General features: G+C 43.3%; 1 protein-coding gene and 1 non-coding gene across 20 annotated transcripts in view; both read left to right on the forward strand.

The window, feature by feature from the left end:
* The window catches only part of Nup210l (nucleoporin 210-like), a 119,329-nt gene that overhangs the window by 97,601 nt on the left and 642 nt on the right, over window positions 1-21,086 (forward strand). For 7 of the 19 annotated variants that reach the window (XM_063282261.1, XM_063282258.1, XM_063282259.1 and 4 more), the window contains 7 exons: window positions 1,057-1,274; window positions 6,967-7,103; window positions 8,426-8,549; window positions 10,986-11,135; window positions 12,733-12,980; window positions 17,232-17,433; window positions 20,156-20,260. In XM_063282261.1, coding sequence (XP_063138331.1) covers window positions 1,057-1,274; window positions 6,967-7,103; window positions 8,426-8,549; window positions 10,986-11,135; window positions 12,733-12,980; window positions 17,232-17,433; window positions 20,156-20,260 — 1,184 coding nt within the window. Of the gene's footprint in view, window positions 1-1,056; window positions 1,275-6,966; window positions 7,104-8,425; window positions 8,550-10,985; window positions 11,136-12,732; window positions 12,981-17,231; window positions 17,434-20,155; window positions 20,261-21,086 lie in introns of those variants that run through there. The other 12 variants (XM_063282260.1, XM_063282262.1, XM_063282264.1 and 9 more) reach the window with 10 other exon arrangements.
* Window positions 7,379-7,482, forward strand: Rnu6-278 (RNA, U6 small nuclear 278). The gene has a single exon (XR_005501590.1). It is a non-coding gene; the product is annotated as a U6 spliceosomal RNA (small nuclear RNA).

Consider the following 21,086-nt stretch of genomic DNA (forward strand, 5'->3'; position numbering starts at 1 on the left):
ATCCTAGCATTCAGGAGGCAGAGACAGGCCAGCCTAGTCTACACAGTAAGGCTTCCTACGGCTCTATAATGAGATCCTGTTTCAAAAACAAAAGAATACGGTAAATAATGAAGTGTCAAGTAGGTTTTGGATCTCCAAATGTTAATTTATAAAGTGTACACAAGGAGCTAGCTATTATTATCAGAGAGCTTCTTATCATTCCTTCTTTGGAGCCTCTCACACTCAGATGTTAGGACTCAAACCAGATGTTAGGACACTGCCATAACCCAGCACAGCTCTTGAGAGATGGAGGCTGGAGGACCGGGAACTCTGTGATAGCCTCAACTACATAGGAGTTTGAGGCTAGCTTATACTGTATAAAACTGTCTCAAAACAACACAAAGATGTTTGACAAGATGTGATACCAAAAACCTTTAATCCTAGCATTCAGGAGGCAGAAACAGGTAGATCTCTGGGAGCTTGAAGCCAGCCTGATTTGGATTGCAAGTTCTAGGACAGCTGGGGCTACTAGTGAGACCCTGTCTTTAAAAACAAAACAAAGAACTTTATTAGGAAGAGCCAAGTGTGCCTATCATCCCAGCCCTTAGACAGTCCATACCCATAATCCCAGTGTTTGAGAGGTGGAGGCAAGGAGGATCAGAATTTGAGGTCATCCTGAGCTACCTAGGGGTCAAGGAGAACCTTGTGTGCATGAGACCTTCGCTCTCTCAGGGCGGTGGCTCAGCAAGGCACCGGCTGCCAAGCCTGGTACCTAAGTTCATTTTCCAGGTCCCAAAGTACCCACCATAAACAGACAGACAATTGATAAAAACTTTAAAACAAACTCATGGTAGGTTCCCTCCCCTCAGACTTTTCCCACGTAGCATCTCTCTACAGGACTTGTTCATCTGTTTGGAACAGGATCTTGCTTTGTAGGCTCTGGCTAGCCTGGTAGTCACTATATCTACCAAACTGCTTTCTGCTGGCAGCCGGGGCCTTTGCCTGCTGGCTAAACATCCATCACTGAATCACATGCTCAGCTGCTCTTTTCAGACACTTCTTCCTTTCTGCTTTCAGAGACGACTTGCTGCTTATTGGACCAGGAAACAAAAACTATACATATATGGCCCAGGCTGTGAATAAAGGGGTGACAGTTGTGGGTCTGTGGGACCAAAGACACCCCGGCATGGCAGATTACATCCCTGTGGCTGTAGAGCATGCCATTGAGCCAGACACCAAGCTTATCTCTGTTGGCGATGTCATCTGCTTCAGCACTCAGCTCGTCAGTCAGCACGGTGGGTACACAGCTCCTTAACCACAAGCAGGACACGGTTCTGTCGGGTGACAGTGGGTATATGTCTCCTTAACCACAAGCAGGACACGGTTCTGTCGGGTGACAGTGGGTATATGTCTCCTTAATCACAAGCAGGTGACAGTTCTGTTGGGTGACAGTGGGTATATGTCTCCTTAATCACAAGCAGGAGACAGTTCTGTTGGGTGACAGTGGGTATATGTCTCCTTAATCACAAGCAGGTGACAGTTCTGTCGGGTGACAGTGGGTATATGTCTCCTTAATCACAAGCAGGAGACAGTTCTGTTGGGTGACAGTGGGTATATGTCTCCTTAATCACAAGCAGGAGACAGTTCTGTTGGGTGACAGTGGGTATATGTCTCCTTAATCACAAGCAGGTGACAGTTCTGTCGGGTGACAGTGGGTATATGTCTCCTTAATCACAAGCAGGAGACAGTTCTGTTGGGTGACAGTGGGTATATGTCTCCTTAATCACAAGCAGGAGACAGTTCTGTTACAGTGGGTATATGTCTCCTTAATCACAAGCAGGAGACAGTTCTGTTGGGTGACAGTGGGTATATGTCTCCTTAATCACATGCAGGAGACAGTTCTGTTGGGTGACAGTGGGTATATGTCTCCTTAATCACATGCAGGAGACAGTTCTGTTGGGTGACAGTGGGTATATGTCTCCTTAATCACAAGCAGGAGACAGTTCTGTTGGGTGGGGTGGTGCACACCATTAGTCCCAGCACTAGGGAGGCAGAAGAAGGTTGGATCTCTGCGAGTCTGAGGCCAGTCTGATCCGTATAACCTGTTCCCGATTAGCTAGCACTTCATAATGAGACCCTGTCCCTCCAGCAACATGAAAGTATTTATTTATTTTGTTTCTTAAGACATTTTATTTATTTGTGTGTGGGGATAAGAACAGCTTGGAGGACTTAGTTTTCTTTTTCTACCGCTTGGATCCCAGGGACTGCACTAGGTTGGTGGCCGGACCCCTTGCCATCTGAGCCAGCTGATGGTTAGAGTGCTTCATTATTTGTCGTTCTAGCTGTTTCTCAATAACCAATTAGAAGTTGACAGGTAGCACTTACCGGAACACTGCCTACGGAACAAAACTTTCTATTATATAGGGTAGATAATCTGTGGTACTTTGTGTTCATCTCAGCTTCTGAAGGAAGGTAAGTAAGTGCTGGTTAAAAATAATAAAAGTGGGCTGGAGAGATGGCTCAGTGGTTAAGAGCACTGACTGCTCTTCCAGAGGTCCTGAGTTCACTTCCCAGCAACCACATGGTGGCTCACAACCATCTTAATAGGATCCAATGCTCTCTTCTGGTGTGTCTGAAGACAGCTATAGTGTACTTATATATAATTAATAAATGAATGAATAAATAAATCTATCTTTTAAAAAAATAATAAAAGTGCCAGGCATGGTTGTACACACCTTCAGTCCCTGCACTAACAAGGCAGAGGTAGGTGGATCTCTATGAGTTGAAGGCCACCCTGGTCGACAAAGTGAATTCCAGTACTGCCAAAGCTACACAGAGAAACCCTGTCTCTAAAAACTATAAATAAATAAATAAATAAATAAATAAATAAATAAATAAATAAATAAATAAATAAATGTAAAAGTAAAAGCTGGACTACTGGACTAATGAGATAGCTCCATGATTAAGAGCACTTCTTATTCTTGATAGGACCTGGGTTCAATTCCCAGTGCCCACATGGTGGCTCACAACCATCTGTAACCCCCAATTCTGACCTCCATTGGAAATAGGCACATATGTAGTGTACATACGTGCATGCAGACAAAACATTCATATACAAAATTTAAAAATCTACAAATATTTAAAATTATAATAATAAAAGAAAAATCAATTGGGCTTCAGTCTTGGGAACCAAGTATATATATGCTATTCTATGAGGCAACAACAAGAACTAATCTGATGTCTGATAGATACTATGGTAAGTTTTTGGAGCCCGAGTTCATGCATGCATTCATGCATGGGTGCATGTATGAGTATGCCCTGGCACACATGTGAAGGTCAGAGGACAACTCTGTGAAGTTGGTTCTTCCTGCCACTGGGGATTCAGGGGATCACACTCAGGTCATGAGACTTACACTGCAAGCACTTATACTATGCCAGCCAAGCTATACCATTGCTAGCCCTAAACTCCCTTGACCTGCAAAAGATTTCTATTGGGACCAAGTTCTATTAAGTTCAATACAAATGATAAAAAGTGATTCCTTGGGTTCAATCCCTAGCATTAATAAAAAGTAAATTTCTCCTTGGCTAGGAAATGCTAATTCTTTGGCTTTACAGACAGTATGTCTGAAAGTGCTACATATTGCCACAAGTCAATAGTGTGGAGCACTATTCTCTAAGAACACAGCCATCATTTGCATCAGAGCAGTGGGATCCTAGAGACCCCTACGTCAGAGTTGTTCACTGCTAATGTTGCCTCAGAGAGGAAAGGGATGGAGGGGGTCATTGGAGCCTCACCCTTTTGTACCTCACCTTTTGTCAGTTGTAAGTGATTCTGCCCTAATTGCATACAATCTCCTAGTCTTGGGAGGAGCTGGAGTGCAGACTTAGTGTGGAAGGCTAACTGGGGGAGGGATCACATCTGTGCGGCTACAGGGAATTGTCATTGCATCAGTTTCCCAAGTAGGACTTTGATTTGTTTAGTCACTGGCACCCTAGAAGAAGAGGGCAAACAGTTATTTGTGACTTCCCAGGAAAGAGTTCCTGCAGCCATCATGTGTCACTGGATAGATGGTGTAGAGCTTTGGCTTCGGCCTCTTGTAGTAAGAATTTTGATTTCCTTGAAAAACACAAAAATATAGGGATGTGTTTTCGTTGTATCCCAGTTGTGGGAGATGGGGGTGCTTCAGAGTGTCCACAGCAGCTGACTATGATTTGCCTCATGCTCTAGCAAGGGTGTGATTTTGCCAGAGGCAGATAGTTTCTTCAACTGGGTGACATTTGGAATTCTGGGAACTCTTCGGAGGGTACCTAAGTGCTAGAGCCCAGGAGGTATAGGAGGGGTTGTCGGTTGTTAGTTGATTGCTGCTGGGCATGGCTTGTTAAGTAGTTGTGCACAAAGTAAGAAGTCAGATATCCTAATGGTGAAGATCAGCAGGAAGTAGTCTAATGATAACATTAGACTTTACCCCCTTTACCCGCTACCCTTTTTTTCTCTATCTAGTGTTAGGAGGTTAAAAATGTAGAAAAAGAGGTAGAGAGGGGTAGAAGAAAATAATTACTCACAAAATAGCAAAAGACAGCTATAGCCTCTTTTCTGGGAACTATGCAGAGTTAAGCATGACAACATTGGATCTGATTCTAACATGCACTACATGTTTTATACCAGTTATGAAGGTAGCTTTAATCACCAAGGTCAAATTATCCAGCCTTGGAGTTGACCTGCAATGACCAGTGGACAATCCTAGGCCTGTGAGCTAAGCTTGCTTCAAAGTCAGTAATAAAAATTGTAATTCCAATTATAATTACAATTGGATGAAGCAAACATTATTTAACATTTATGGGTGGAGTTGGGACATGGGTCGGGTATGATGCACATCTGAAGGCCAGAGGACAACTTTCGAAAGTTAGTTTTCTCTTCTCTCCCATCATGTGGGTCCTGAAAATTAACTCAAGTCATCAAGCTTCATAGCAAGTTCCTTTGCCTGCTGAGCATCTTGCTGGCCCCAGAAGCAAGGCTTTTTAGCTGTGTTTGTGCCAGCTTCAGTTTTGCATTCTGGAATTCTGAGAGACAACCAAGTCTGTACTACAAAGGATAAGGAAGCAGAAGGCCAACATGTCAGGATCAGAAATCCAGTGAGTGTCAGGTGTAGTGAGTGGTATATGCCTTTAATCCCAGGATTTGGGAGGCAGAGGTAGACAGATCTTTGTGTGTTCAAGGCCAACCTGGTTTACACACCAAGTTTAAGATAGTCATGGGGTAGAGAGATGGCTCAGCAGTGAAGAGCATTCGTTGCTCTTCCAGAGGACCCAGGTGCAGTCTGACAGGATTCTAGCTAGCCTGAACAAAGCAAATGTGACTCTGCCAGGCCTTACCCCTTTCTCCCATTTCTTCTGCTTTGATAAAAAAAACTGTTAGAGCACATTCCTAAAACTAGCCACCAAGGTCTATTTGACCATTTCTTCCCCCAAGCCTGACTACCAAGGTCCAGCTATCAAACTACTGAAGTCCAACAATCAAAAGCCCTTTTTAGTTAACTTAATTCACATGCTCAATTAAAATTAAACATGTCATCCTGGCAAGAGGTTTCCCCTTTTACCTTTATAAGCTGCCATTTGTCTGTAGGCATCTGTCTCCTCCCGATCCAGAGGCAATCCTTTGTCTCCACCCCAAAAAATATCCCTTCCCTATGTCCCTTTCCCCTTTTCTCCCCTCCCTATATTCCCTACCCTCTCTCTAGGACAAATATGTCTCCTGTTCTGAGAACTTACTTGGTCTTGAGGTATCTTTTTTTTTTTTTAAGACATTTATTTATTACATATAAGTACACTGTAGCTGTCCTCAGACACACCAGAAGAGGGCATCGAATCCCATTACAGATGGTTGTGAGCCACCATGTGGTTGCTGGGAATTGAGCTCAGGACCTCTGGAAGAGCAGACAGTGCTCTTAACCACTGGGCCATCTCTACAGTCTGGTCTTGAGGTGTCTTGAGCTAACAAGAGAGGTTCCCAACACCTATGTGGTGGCTCACAATCATCCATGACTGTGATTCCAGGGGCTCCGTTGCCATCTTCTGTTGCTTTGTTGTTGCTGTTGGTTTGTTTTGGTTTTTTTTGTTGTTGTTGTGTTTAGTTTTTTGTTTTTTATTGTTTTGTTTTGTTTTATTTGACAAGGGTTCTCTGTGTAGCCCTAGCTCTCCTAGAACTCACTCTGTAAACTGGCTGGACTCAAACTCACAGAGCCTGCTGCTTCCTGATAGCTAGAATTTGGGATTAAAGGCACATACCACCACACCCAAAAATGCCATCTTCTGATCTCTGAGGGCACCAGCCATGTGTGATATGTATACTCACACATAAAACATTCAAAAAACTTAAAAGCTGGACATGATAACATATACCTTTCATTCCAGTGACCAGGAGGTCGAAGCAGGCAGATCTCTAAGTTCAAGGCCAGCCTGGTCTAAAGAGCAAGTTCAAGGACAGCCAAGGCTACAGAGAAAACACTGTCTCAAAAAAAAAAAAAAAAAAAAAAACAGACAAAAAACAAACAAACAAGAACAAAGAAGAATCCCCAAAAGGTTTGGAATATAATTTAACCTTTGGCATTCTTTTGCCATTGTGCAATTTAAACCAAAATAAACCAATCCTGCCTACTGCCTCTGACCAGTCTGCACTCTGCCACCTTTGTCCTGTTGACATAAGCTCAAATACATTCATGCTTAGCAAGATCTAAAGGTTCAATGCAGTTTTCCTTTTCCCTAAGATTGGTTATATTGCTCACCTCACTACCTCATGTTATTCTGAGGGCAGTAAGTAGATTTTGTTTTGCTGGCATGATATAGGAAGGGGAATCTGACATTCAGAAAGCTACCTACATTCTTGAAAACAGAGTGGTCTTACATGCCTCCTGATTGAGACTTTGAATAAAGTAATTTATTAATTTACACCAAAAATTGGAGCCAAGCACTTTCTTGGTCTTGTCCTAGGTGAGCCTGGGGTGTGGATGATTTCCACCAACAACATCATACAGACAGACACTGTCACTGGAGTAGGAGTGGCTCGGAGCCCAGGAACTGCAACAATTTTTCATGACATCCCTGGAGTTGTGAAAACGTTCCGAGAGGTACACCCAACTGCACCACAACTGAAGAGACTAGAGTGACTGCGCGTTTATTGGCTATGCATGCAGAAAACGTCCTAGGATGAAAGCCCACTTGCTAACAGACACCAAAACAGTCAGTGTGCTGGGGAAACATTGAAGTGATAGAGCATGCACAAGGCCCTAGCTTCCATCTCCACTTAACAACAAAACAAAAAAGCAATTTTTATTAATAGCAATTAGAGTTCTTCCCAGAACTATGACTAATCTGACTTCTGTTCTAAGAGATCACTATGAGTGCTTGACTCAGGATGCATATTCTAAAATTAGACCAATAAAAGAGAGGGTTAGTGTGGCTCCTGCACAAGGATTACACACAAATTGTGAAGCATTCCATTTTTAGGGGTGGAGGATCACCATGAGGGCCAGAAGATAGCTCAGTAGGCAACCCAGAACCAATGCAGAAAGCCAGATGTGGTAATACTCATCTGTACTCCCAGCACCCCTGTTGTGAGACATGAGGCAGAGACAGGAGTTTGCCAGATGCTTTCTTAGAAGCAGAAACAAGAGAGACCCTGCCTTAAAAGAAGGAGGAAGGAGTGAACGAACTCTGAAAAGCTGCCCTTAACTTCCACAGACATGCCTTGGCATGCATGTGCCCACATTCCCACATATAAAGTAAATCTTAAATGGATCATCGTGAGTATGGTTCTACATGTCTGTAATCCCAGCATGCAGGAGGTTAGGGCAAGATTGCTGAAACTAGAATTCAAGGAAAACCTTGGCTATACAGTGAGGTCCAGGCCAACCCTGTCTCAAAATAGGAATATTTCTTCTGGGCATGTAGCTCAGTTGGTAGAGTGCTTTACTAATGAAGTCCTGGGTTCAAGTCCCACCATATAAATCAGGTATACCTGTAATCCCAACACTGGGGATGTGGAGGTGGAGGCTGGAAGCTCAGAAATTCAAGGTCATCCTAGGCTATAAAGGGAGATGCAGGCCAGACTGGGATACATGAGCCCTGTCTCGAAATACTACTACTACTACTACTACTAATAATAATAATAATAATAATAATAATAATAATAATACATCTCAGAAGTAGACAGATTTTGTGTTTCTCAAATACATCAGAATGTCAATTTTATTTTATTTTTTTTCTTTTTTTCCGGAGCTGGGGACCGAACCCAGGGCCTTGCGGTTGCTAGGCAAGCGCTCTACCACTGAGCTAAATCCCCAACCCAGAATGTCAATTTTATATTTGTATGAAATAGATACCTTTGACTGAAATAAGTTACCAGGGGTAACAGTGGAGGGGACCTGATGTTCCTTTGGTTTGCTGACAGGTAGTAGTCAATGCATCATCAAGATTGACACTCAGCTATGACCTGAAAACTTACCTCACCAATACCCCCAATGCAACTGTATTCAAACTCTTCATCAGCACAGGCAGAAGTGTCAACCTCAAAGGTAAGGAGTTTCTCTCCACAGGCCTCTTGGTTATGTCCATCCTGCTTGCCTTCCCTTAATCATTTCACTCGTCTGTATTAATATGTTTCCTTTTACTGGCTATGTTTAGTAGCAAACAATGTAATGCTAGCATGTGGAAGGCTCAGACATGGACTGGAGAGATGGCTTAGAACGAGCAATGGCTGCTTTTCTAGAGGACCCAGGTTCAATTCCCTGCAACTACATGGCAGTCTGTAACTCCAGCTCCAGGGGTCCAGCACCCTCATAGAGACACACATATGGGGGCTGGGGATTTAGCTCAGTGGTAGAGCGCTTACCTAGGAAGCGCAAGGCCCTGGGTTCGGTCCCCAGCTCCGAAGGAAAAAAAAAAAAAAGAGACACACATATGGTTAAACACAAGTGCACATAAAAGTAAAACAAAAAAATCTTAGGAGCTGGAGAGACAGCTCAGCAGTTAAAAGCCCTGGCTTCTTTTCCAGAGGACCTGGATTCACTTCCCAGAACTCACATGGCAGCCCACAACTGTCTGTAACCACAAATAATCTAACACTCTCACCTAGATATAAAAATAAATAAATCATTTTTGTTAAGTCTTAAAAAAGAGAGGGATGCTGAGACACAAGCATTGTGGCATGTTCAAGGCAACCCTGACTTACAGCAAGATCCTATCTAAAAAACTAAAACAAGACAATTTCATCTCACTTCAAAACTGCCTCCAGTTTTTATAAGGATTTTTATTCCGTCATGTGTAGGTGTGTAGGTGTGTGCACATGAATGTAGGTGTGTGCACATGAATGTAGGTGTGCAGGTGTGTGCACATGAATGTAGGTGTGCAGGTGTGTGCACATGAATGTAGGTGTGTAGGTGTGTGCACATGAATGTAGGTGTGTAGGTGTGTGCACATGAATGTAGGTGTGCAGGTGTGTGCACATGAATGTAGGTATGCAGGTGTGTGCACATGAATGTAGGTGTGTAGGTGTGTGCACATGAATGTAGGTATGCAGGTGTGTGCACATGAATGTAGGTATGCAAGTGTGTGCACATGAATGTAGGTCTGCAGGGGTGTGCACATGAATGTAGGTGGCCCAGACACCTTACATGGGTGCTTACAGCTGGTCTTTGCTACTTTGTGGGTTCTTCTTTTTTTTTTAATTTATTCATTTATTATATATATATATTATATATAAGTATAAGTATTATATATATTATTATATATAAGTACACTGTAGCTGTCTTCAGATACACCAGAAGAGGGCATCGGATCTCTTTACAGATGGTTGTGGTGAACCACCATGTGGTTGCTGGGAATTGAACTCAGGACCTCTGGAAGAGCAGTCAGTGCTCTTAACCACTGAGCCATCTCTCCAGCCCATGGGTTCTTCTTTTTCTTAACCTTTATCCCCAACACATAGAGTTTCACTCTCCATGTAGTGACAGAGCAGAGAAAGAAGGATAGAGGAAAATCTCTGAATCTAATTCTTTCTTTTTGTTTCTTCTTTGAGCACGACTAATAACAAACCTAAACCAACCACCCTAAATGATGAGCTCCCACCCACCCCACTTCTTGGGGCCCTAGCATTTATGTTCCCTCTGAAAAGTTCCCATAATTCCAAATGTCACACAATCATGGAAACTATCTGCAGCTGGCAAAACAACGCCTCTGCTAAAGCACGAGGCAAATCATAGTCAGATGCTGCGAAGCAGCCCCATATCCCAGGTGTGCACCTGGCATTAACACCAGGGAAAATATCCCTGTGCTCTTTGAAGAAACCAAAATTCTAGAATTCTCACTACAGGTGCTGGAGACTGAACTTGGGTTCTCCAGAAGAGCAATGAGTATTCTTAACTGCTAAGTCATCTCTCTGGCCCTTGACTTGGTCTTGGTACATAAACCGAAATCCATGATATTTCAAAAATTATGACTGGATTAAAATTTAGATTGTATTCTTTTTTGTGGGGTTGGAGATCAATGATAGGGTCTTGTACATGCTAAGTAAGCAAGCATTTAATTCTACTGCTGAGACATACTCCTTCCCTGGAGTAATCCCTGGAGTAATGGATTTTTTTGTTCGTTTTGTTTTTAAAACAGTGTCTCACTACATAACCCAGGCTAGTCCAATACTCACCCTGTAAAGCAATCTGGCCTTGAACTCTAGCCTCTGCTCTAGAGTGCTGGGATTAAAGACATATCGTGTTTGTTTTTTAAAGATTTTTATTTATATGTATGCATCTGCCATGTGTGCAGGTTACCGTACAAGGAGGTCAAAAACCTTGGTTTACTGGTTTTGAGCTGACCAGTGCAGATGCTGGGAACTGAACTCAGGTCATCTGGAAGAACAAGTGGTCTTAAGCACTGACTTGTCTCTCCAATCTACATGACTTCTTCTTTTACCAATCCCCGATGCTAACGGTAATTTAACTCTTCTCTGTTCTTAGGATCCTGTACCCCAAGTCAGGCTTTGGCTGTTGAAAAAGTTCTTCTTCCTGAGACCCTCATGCTATGCCATGTGCAGTTCAGCAATACTTTACTAGACATTCCAGCAAGTAAAGTCTTTCACATTTACTCAGAATTCAGCGTGGAGAAAGGTGGGTCCAGCAGTGACTGGCTTCCTTTTGTCCTGTTTCTAAACCTGTCACCTTCCTGTTGAACTATCTGTGTTTTCTCAATCTCTAGAGCCTTTCTCAACCCACTCAACAGAAGGTTGTGTTTTTGTCTTGAGGTATCACATATCCCTGGCTGGTCTCAAACAAGAGTAACCTTTGATTGATGGTCCATCTCCAGAGAGCTAGGATTGCAAGCTATGCTACCAAGAACAGTTTAAATGCTGCAGGGGATCAATCCTAGAGCTTTATGCATGCTAGGCAAAGCAAACTTTGTTTCCCCTATTCAACAAACTTTCAAATTTCTAACACATGCCACCTAAAACATGCTGGTTTACTATCTATAATTTACTTTTTTTTTCCCCTCACGTTCTCTGTAAGGTTGGATTGTGTCTCATTGGTTTTGTTTGGTTAATTTGGTTAGGTTTGGTTTGGTTTTTTGAGACGGAGTCTCACAATGTAGCCCTGGATGGCCTGAAACATACTATGTAGACCAGCCTGGCCTTAGACTCACAGAGATCCACTAGACTCTATCTCATGAGTGCTGAGATTAAAGGCCTGTACCATCTTGCCCAGGCTTAGTTTTCAACATGTAGCACAGCATCTGAATATTCCAAATGGATGTCATTAACAAGAAACAGAGGGTAATGTTCAGATGGCTTAATATAAATGAACCCAAAAGGAGGATTTAGCTAGGCCTTGTAAAATAAACCTGTAATCCCAATACCTGAAAGGTGAGGTATCACATCAAGACTAGTCTACACAGTGAGTTCAAGTTTATCTGGGCAATCTAGTGAGACTGTGTTCAAAATAAAATAAAAAGGCGGCTGGGAATACTCAGTGGTAGAGTGGTCACCTAGCATGTGGTAGGTCCAAGTTCAATATGGCAAACAGTGTGTGTGTGTGTGTGTGTGTGTGTGTGTGTACACTCATGTACTCGGTGGAGTCGGGGAGAAGGGGAGAGAAGGAGAGGGAGGGAGAGAGGAGGAGGGGGAGGGAAGGCATAAGCAGGATAATGTACCATTTGAGCTCTTGAATTGAGCCCTCTCAGTGTGAATGCTATGGGTAATGAGCCAGCACTAAAAGGTTCATTCAGAAACCTGCTGGGCACTCAATAGACCTTTAGAAAGTTCCGGAACAGGATGCAGGTGGAATGGTACCTTCACTCTGCAGCAGGGCAGCGCACTAGACCAGCAGTTAGTCCATAGAAGAGTAGCAGAGTCACCCTCAGAAAGGTTCAGTTTCCTCAGCACTCCCCACCGGCTAGTGCCATACTGTTAACATTTGCAGGGGCTGGGGATTTAGCTCAGTGGTAGAGCGCTTACCTAGGAAGCGCAAGGCCCTGGGTTCGGTCCCCAGCTCCGAAAAAAAGAACCAAAAAAAAAAAAAAAAAAAAAAATTTGCAGAGTGTTGACTCGAGCAGCTGCAGCTTCCACTCAGGACAGCTTCCTTTTCTCTGGTATTTCCTCCATAACAGTCAATAGTGTATCAGAACTGAATGCTCGAAACATTCCTCTTCCCTACCCTAACTTGTTATCTCGGTAGAGCCCCTGGGCCTTCCTGCTAAGTCTTTCCTTTTCAGGGGTCTATGTCTGCCTAATCAAGGTTCGACAGGAGTCAGAGGAGCTGCGCCAGGTCCTGAGTGTGGCGGACACCTCGGTCTATGGGTGGGCAACTCTGCTCAGTGAACGTGGCAAGAATGGCATGCAAAGAATCCTCATTCCTTTCATCCCTGGCTTTTACATGAACCAGTCCGAGTTTGTTCTTGGCCACAAAGACACCGGGGAGCTAAGAATCCTGGGAGTGGAGAGAGTTCTTGAGAGCCTAGAGGTAAGGGGCTTTGTTGCTTTTTTCCAACAGACTTTCATTACCTTAGGCTGGCAGTAAAATCTACATAGTCAAGATTGGCCTCCAACTTCAGATCCTTCTGCCTCCACCTCCCAAGTGCTGCAATTAAGACATGTGCTCATATACAGGATTTATGCAGTGATGGAACTGAACTCAGAGCCATGGGCATGCGGCAAGCATAAGTACTCTACCAACTAAACATCCCTAGTCCTCAGTTTGTTTTGCTTTGTTTTTAAGACACAGTGAGGGGTTGGGGATTTAGCTCAGTGGTAGAGCGCTTGCTAGGAAGCACAAGGCCCTGGGTTCGGTCCCCAGCTCCTGGAAAAAAAAAAAAAAAAAGACACAGTGAAAGCCAGACGTGCCTGCCTCTCCCCCTTCCCCCCCTCTCTCTCTTCTTTTTTTCAGAGCTGGGGACCGGGGACCGAACCCAGGGCCTTGTGCTTGCTAGGCAAGCGCTCTACCACTGAGCTAAATCCCCAACCCTGCCAGGCTACTCTCAAACCGCATACCTCCTTGGTTTCCAGACCTCTTGTCAATACCTTCCAAGCACTGGGATTACTGAACATGAACTACCATGTGTGACTGAGAAACAAGGGATTTGAAAAAGATTTTCATTCTCATTCCAAGGGTAAAAAGTGTTCTGGGTAACCTAATTAAAGTTACTACTGGGGCTGGAGAAAATGCTCAGCAGTTAGGAACACAGGCCAGCCTTGAAGAGGACTTGAGTTTGGTTTCTAGAAATCACATCATCATAGGGCCCACAATCTGCATTTTGGGGAACCTGATGCCCTCTCTGGCCTCTTTGGGCACCTGATGCATGTGTACAAATACACACGAGACATATACAAATAAACTTTTAAAATTGCTACTAGAGAATCTTAAAAATACTTTGAGATAATTTTTTTTATTAATGTCTTTTTTAATTTATTTTATTTATTTGTATATGAGTACACTGTGGCTGTCTTCAGACACACCAGAAGGGGACATCATCGAATTCCATTACAGATGGTTGTGATGTGGTTGCTGGGAATTGAACTCAGGACCTCTGGAAGAGCGGTCAGTGCTCTTAACCGCTGAGCCATCTCTCCAAGCCCTATTAATGTCTTTTTTTTTTTTTTTTTTTTTTTTTTTTTCCGGAGCTGGGGACCGAACCCAGGGCCTTGCACTTGCTAGGCAAGCGCTCTACCACTGAGCCAAATCCCCAACCCTTAATGTCTTTTTTAAGACAAGGTTTCTCCTGGCTGTCCTAGAACTCTCTCTATAAGGACCAGGCTGTCCCTGAACTCAGAGTGCCACCTAAGTGCTGGGATTAAGGGCTTGCACCATGACTGCCTGACAATTTTTATTTTTTAATCATATTTTTAATCAATTATGTCTCTGTGTGTGTACATGCTCATAACCTTTAAGCCATTTCTCCAACCAATTGCTGGAAACCCTTATTAGATGATGGACTCTCTTCACAAGGCTGGACACAACTCTGTCAATCTAGACAGTTAACATTAATGCTACTTTTGTTTTTTAATTTATAATGTGCATTGGTGTTTTGTATGTGTTTATGTCTGTATGAGGGCGTCAAAACCCCTGAAACCGGAACTACAGATGGTTGTGAGCTGCCATGTGGTTGCTGGGAATTCAACTCGGATCCTCTGGAAGAGCAGTCAGTGCTCTTAACTGCTGAGCCATCTCTCCAGCCACATAAATACTACTTTAAAAACAATCTTTAGACTTCCAGTGTAAAGGCAGGTATGGTGCCACAAGCTTATAAATCCCAGCACCCAAGAGGCTAAAGCAGGACTGCTGGGAGGTCCAGACTATCCTGAGCTACATAAGACCAACTTCAAAAAATACCTCCCGGGGTTGGGGATTTAGCTCAGCAGGAGAGCACTTGCCTAGCAAGCGCAAGGCCCTGGGTTCGGTCCCCAGCTCCGAAAAAAAAAAAAAAAGAAAAAAGAAAAAAAAAACAAAAACAAAAACAAAAAAACTCCCACTTAAAAACTCCTGGGCTTGTGATGTAGTGTATCCGTAGCACCCTACCTAGTGCTAGTCCCAGTACTCAGAGTAGAGGCAAAAGAATCACAAGTCCAGTTAGTCAACCCTAGCTTCAAAGTAAATTCAAAGACTTTAAGGGCTGGAGAGATGGCTCAGAGGTTAAGAGTACTGTCTGCTCTTCTAGAGGTCCTGAGTTCAATTTCCAGCAACCACATGGTGGCTCACAACTATCTGTGATGAGATCTGTTGCCCTCGTCTGGCATATAGGCATACATAATAAATAAATCCTTTTTTTTAAAGATTCATTTTTTTTTTTTTTGGTTCTTTTTTTTCGGAGCTGGGGACCGAACCCAGGGCCTTGCGCTTCCTAGGTAAGCGCTCTACCACTGAGCTAAATCCCCAGCCCAAAGATTCATTTTTTATGTATGTGAATACACCGAAGCTGTCTTCAGACACACCAGAAGAGGGCATCAGGTCTCATTACAGATGGTTGTGAGCCACCATGTGGCTACTGAGATTTGAACTCAGGACCTCTGGAAAAACAGTCAGTGCTCTGAACCACTAAGCCATCTCTTCAGCCCATAAATAAATCTTTACCAAAACAAAAAAACAGACTTTAAAATGTTCTAGCCTTTTAGCTCATATCATTTTATTCTTTTTTTTTTTTTTTTTTTTTTTTGGTTCTTTTTTTTCGGAGCTGGGGACCGAACCCAGGGCCTTGCGCTTCCTAGGCAAGCGCTCTACCACTGAGCTAAATCCCCAACCCCATATCATTTTATTCTTTTGTATGCACACAAATCTGTAAGCCAGAGGCCTTTCTCAATTGTTCACTCGTGTGTGTGTGTGTGTGTGTGTGTGTGTGTGTGTGTGTGTGTGTGTTGTTTGTTTTGAGACAAGGTCTATGTATGTAGCCTTGGCTGTCCTAGATCTCAAGAGATCCTCCTGCCTCTCTCCAGTGCTGGAATTAAAGGTATATTCCCACTCCCAGCTCACCACTTTTTTTTTTTTTTTTTTAAAGATTTATTTCATGTATGTGAGTACACTGTGGCTACCTTCAGACACACCAGAAGAGGGCACCAGATCCCATTACAGATGGTTGCTGGGATTTGAACTCAGGACCTCTGGAAGAGCAGTCATGCTCTTACCGCTGAGCCATCTCTCCAGCCCAGCTCACACCTTTTAAGACAAGGAATCACTATGTATCCCTGGCTGGCCTGGAACTAACACTCGCACCTCCCTCTAGACTATGAAGATCAAATGCTTATTCCCACACCCATCTCCACCTTTTTCCTTAAAAAGCTATGTATCTGTGTATGAGTACATTGGCATGTGTGGAGACCATAAGAGGCCTCTGGGTATCCTTCTCTATTACCCTCCAGCTCTATTTTCTTTCTAAACACTTGTTATCACATTTTTAGTTATGTCACACAGCACATACTGAGGTCAGAGAATAGTTTGGTAGTTATTTTTGTCATGTGAGTCCTTGAACTCATGTCCTTGGGTTTAGAAACAGGCACATTTACCTGTCTCATAGTCTACCACCTTCTCTGAAGCTGGCCCCCTCCTGAAACTGTAGCCAACATTTTCTTGACTAGACTGAAGAGAGCAAAAGCCGCCCAAAACTCCCTGGCCCTACATTCCCCAGAGTTGGAGTAACTGATGTACATGGGGTTATTACCTAAATGATGGGATGTAAACCCCTGTCCTCATGACTTACGTATATAACCACTGGGGCCACTCCAGCCCCCTTCTCCTTTTGTTTGTATCAAGACAGGGTCTGCGTAGTCCTAGAACTTGTTATGTCCTGCGCAGACCAGGCTGCCATCAAACTTGTGACATTCCCTTTCTTGTCTCCCAAGTGGTAGGATAAAAGGCACACACTAAATGTCTGCCTCAGGCACTCTCCTGTCTGTTCCTCCCAAGAGCTAGAAGCTTTTATTTCAAGCATGGCTTCTCTGCCTTGCCCTGGCTATCTGAACTTACCCTGTAGTTACCTCAAGCTACCTGTCTCTGCTGGGACTGCCATGCATAACAACTCTCATAGCCTGCTTTTTAAGTAAGTGATGGGGATGTAATATATGTCCTCATGCTTACAAAGCAAGAACTGTTCTTTTTAAAAACATCCAAAGTGGTGAAAAAACTAATGACTTATTGGCTAGCTAGCTGAAGCTTGAAAAATCTTGTACTAATTGAGACAACACTAATTTATCGTCTTTCAAACAAGTATTTTATCTTTTCTCCAAGGTCTTCCACAGCTCCCCATTTCTAACAGTCTCCGGCCATAAGCATTCTACCCTCACAACAAGCGTAACTCTCTACCTGATACGCATAGTCAACTTCACTGCCTTCCAGCAGATGTCATCACCTGCTTTCATTAATGTTTCCTGTGCACTGACCAATCAACATGAGGCTGTGGTAGTCAGAGCAAAAGATGTATCTGGTGCAGGTGAGCACTGGGGACTTTATAATTTATGAGTATGTGATCTTCATGCACACCAGAGAGAATCAGATCCCACCCAGGGTTGTGAGCCACCAAGTAGTTGCTGGGGATTGAACTTAAGAACTTCTGGAAGAGTAAGTAGCCAGTGCTCTTAACCAACTGGTAGCTAATTTTAATCTACACAGGGAAGGAATGTTTCACAACCATCCATTTATTTTTAACTAGGTTTTTTTTTTTTTTTTTAAGTCTCACTAAGCTTTGGCCAGTCTAGAACTTTTTTTTTTTTTGGTTCTTTTTTTCGGAGCTGGGGACCGAACCCAGGGCCTTGCGCTTCCTAGGCAAGCGCTCTACCACTGAGCTAAATCCCCAACCCCCAGTCTAGAACTTTACTAAACCTATCTCCACTCCCTAGTCTACACTACTCTATAGTCTCCCAGGTTTTCATAAAAACAAAGGCTCACCCTGTAGCTGGGTACTTGCAGCTAACTATGGTTACATTCCTAAGGACCTACACATGCTGAATGCTTTGATTTTAGGTATACACTACACACTTTTTTCATTATCTTGTATTCCAGGGGACAGACTTTAATTCCTTATGTAGGAAGGTAGGGTGACCTTTGACTTCCCCACCTTTTGTGATACCAGGCAGTCACTGTACCAACTGATCTACATTGCCAGCCTCAAATGTATTTTTACCTAGGCTGAGCATGGTGCCCCTGATGGTTTTGTAAGATAGAAGAGCAGTATACAATTTGTCAATGCAGCCTTGCCAGGTAGAAGCAGCTGTAACATGTTCATTCATTCAGTCAGGTGAGCACCATCTGATCCTCACCAAGCATTTAAAACGTCCAGAAATCAAGTGTTAGGTAGGTCACAATATATGGGCATAGGCAATGCTACAATATTCTGCTCAGATTTCATTTGGTCCTTGATCCAGAAAGTATTTATATAAGCAACATAAAATCCGAAGTAACTATATGTTTGTTGTTCATATTTGTGTATACACTGAGTATGTGAGTGTGAATGGAAACAGTCAACCTTCAGTACCATTCCCCAGGACCCTAGCCTGAAAGTTTCTCACTGGCTTGGAAGTAGACAGGATGGGTGGCTTACCTCTGCCTAGGATTACAAGCAGGTGTGCAATTGAATACAAGATCCACAGGGGCCTGTGAGTATATAAAACTGCAGTCCTAGCTTGGCAGGGGTGGCATATGTATGCCTTTAACCCAGCACTAGGGAGGCAGAGAGGCAAACAGATCTCTGAGTTAAGAGGCCAGCCTGGTCTACAGAGTTCCAAGACTGCCAGGGCTACAGAGAAACCCAGTCCCAAAAAACACTCAGGTTTTCATGCTTGACCAACATCTTACCTCAGAATTTTTCTAACAACCTAGGGTAGAGATAGCATGGGTAAGACTGTTAAGAGGGGGGGTTGTAAGCACTGAAATAACCAAAAGTAGGAATGGTTAAAGTCAAGAGCACCAAGCTTGGTGGCACATTTCTTTAATCCTAGAACTCAGGAGGAAGAGACAGGCAGATCTGAATTCAAGGCCAGCCTGGTCTAAAGAACAGTTCCAGGACATCCAGATCTGTTACACAGATTAAACCCTGCCTGAAAACAACCTTTGTCTAGGGGTAAAGTAATTCAGGTTGTTTGCGCAGTGTATGAAAAGTCCTGGGTACGTTGCCTAGCACGCCAGATAATCACAGCACTGGAGGTAGTCAAAAGGATAAAAATATCAAGGTCATTGCTGGCAACATGACAATCTAGTATACGTAAGTGTGTATGGGGGGGTATACACACAACCATACATAAGTTTTATTAGGACACAAACAGAATGTTCTCTAGATACGGCATGATAGGTAAGGGATCAGAATCAGAAACAAATCAGCTGGCTGGCAAGATGGCACTTGCCCTGTAAGCCTATGGACTAAGTCTGACTCTAGAAAGTCCTGGCTTCCGCGTATGTGCCATGTTACCAGCATACACAGGCACACACAACTTAGAAATATAAACTGAAATCTGCATAGAGTCACAAGTATGGGGCTTCAAATTACCAGATTTTCAAGCAGAAGACTGACCTGGGAAGACACAAGATTCCCACACCCCAAGACTATTATTACTCCTGAGCCAAAAAGCAGTCTCACATCTTAAGACCTCAATTTTTTTTTTAAAGATTTATTATATATAAGTACACTGTGACTGTCTTCAGACACACCAGAAGAGGGTATCAGATCTCATTACAGATGGTTGTGAGCCACCATATGGTTGCTGGGATTTGAACTCAGGACCTCTGGAAGAGCAGTCAGTGCTCTTAACCACTGAGCCTTCTCTCCAGCCCAAGACCTCAATTTTTTAAGAGCTGCAATTTGAATTCCATTTGCAGGATAGCATGGGATTTAAGACAGTACCACTGTTAGCTGAGACTGTCTTTTTTTTTTCTTTCTTTCTTTTTTTGGAGCTGGGGACCAAACCCAGGGCCCTGAGCTTGCTAGGCAAGCTCTCTACCACTGTGCTAAATCTCCAACCCCCGAGACTGTCTTCTAATGTGAGATCCTCCCTAGTGTGGAGTTACAGGGAAGCACCAGGAAGGACTACTAGTACTCTGGCTTTCTAAGACAGGGTATGTAGACCTACCTAATGCCAATATTCCTAAGCCTCTTAGGGCATTTCCAAAGACATCTACTCTGGGTGTCAATGTAATCATCTCTTTCCATTATGACAATGCAGATCACTGTGAAGAGTCAGGTGTCTTCAAGAATTTCGTTGGTTCTTACCAGATCCTGCTGTTTACACTCTTTGCTGTGTTGGCATCCACTGCTTTCATCTTCCTAGGTAAGGAGTCTCTGTGTACTTCTGACTTCCACTGACCGAAGATAAACTAGCCATTTATGGGCTGGTGGCTCAGTGGTTAAGAACACTGACTCCCCTTCTAGAGTCCTGAGTTCAATTACCAGCAACCACATAGTGGCTGCCAACCATCTGTAATGGGATCTGATGCCCTCTTCTGGTGTGTCTGACAGCTCGGTGTATACATATACATAAATCTTTTTTAAAAAATTAGCTGTTTATCACAACTACTTCATGACCCGTAGCAGATTGCCAACTTACAGGGCTTAGCATATGCCTTTAATCCCAGCTTACAAATCAAGTTACAGAACAGCCAAGGATACACAAACCGTCTTGAAAAAAAAACAGCATTGGGGCTGGAGACATGGATCAGCAGTTAAGAGCACTGACTACTCTTCCAAAGGACCTGGGCTTAATTCCCAGCACCCACACGGCCCTCACATAGACACATGCATTACACTAATGCACATAAAAGAAAAAAAACAGCGTCACTATTGCCTACACATGTACTTTTATTCGAAGGCTGGAAGTAAGCCTCCTCCAATAACTGGGGAGCAGCTGAATGTAGTACCCACCAGAATGATCAAAAATGCAATTATTCAAGAACATTTCCACTTAACCTACCTACACACCTCATATAGTCATCTCTAGGTTACTTATAGCACCTACAATATACACTTCAAATATACTACAGTTGTAGTTGTACTGGCTCAGTAATTTTAAGTGTCAGCATACAGGGCAGTTTTTTGGAGGTAGACTAACTGAAAACATTACTTTTCTACTAACACTTAAACCTCATTTTATTTAAAAT

The sequence above is a fragment of the Rattus norvegicus genome, chromosome 2, assembly GCF_036323735.1.
Source record: "Rattus norvegicus strain BN/NHsdMcwi chromosome 2, GRCr8, whole genome shotgun sequence".
In the NCBI taxonomy this organism is placed as follows: Eukaryota; Metazoa; Chordata; class Mammalia; order Rodentia; family Muridae; genus Rattus; species Rattus norvegicus.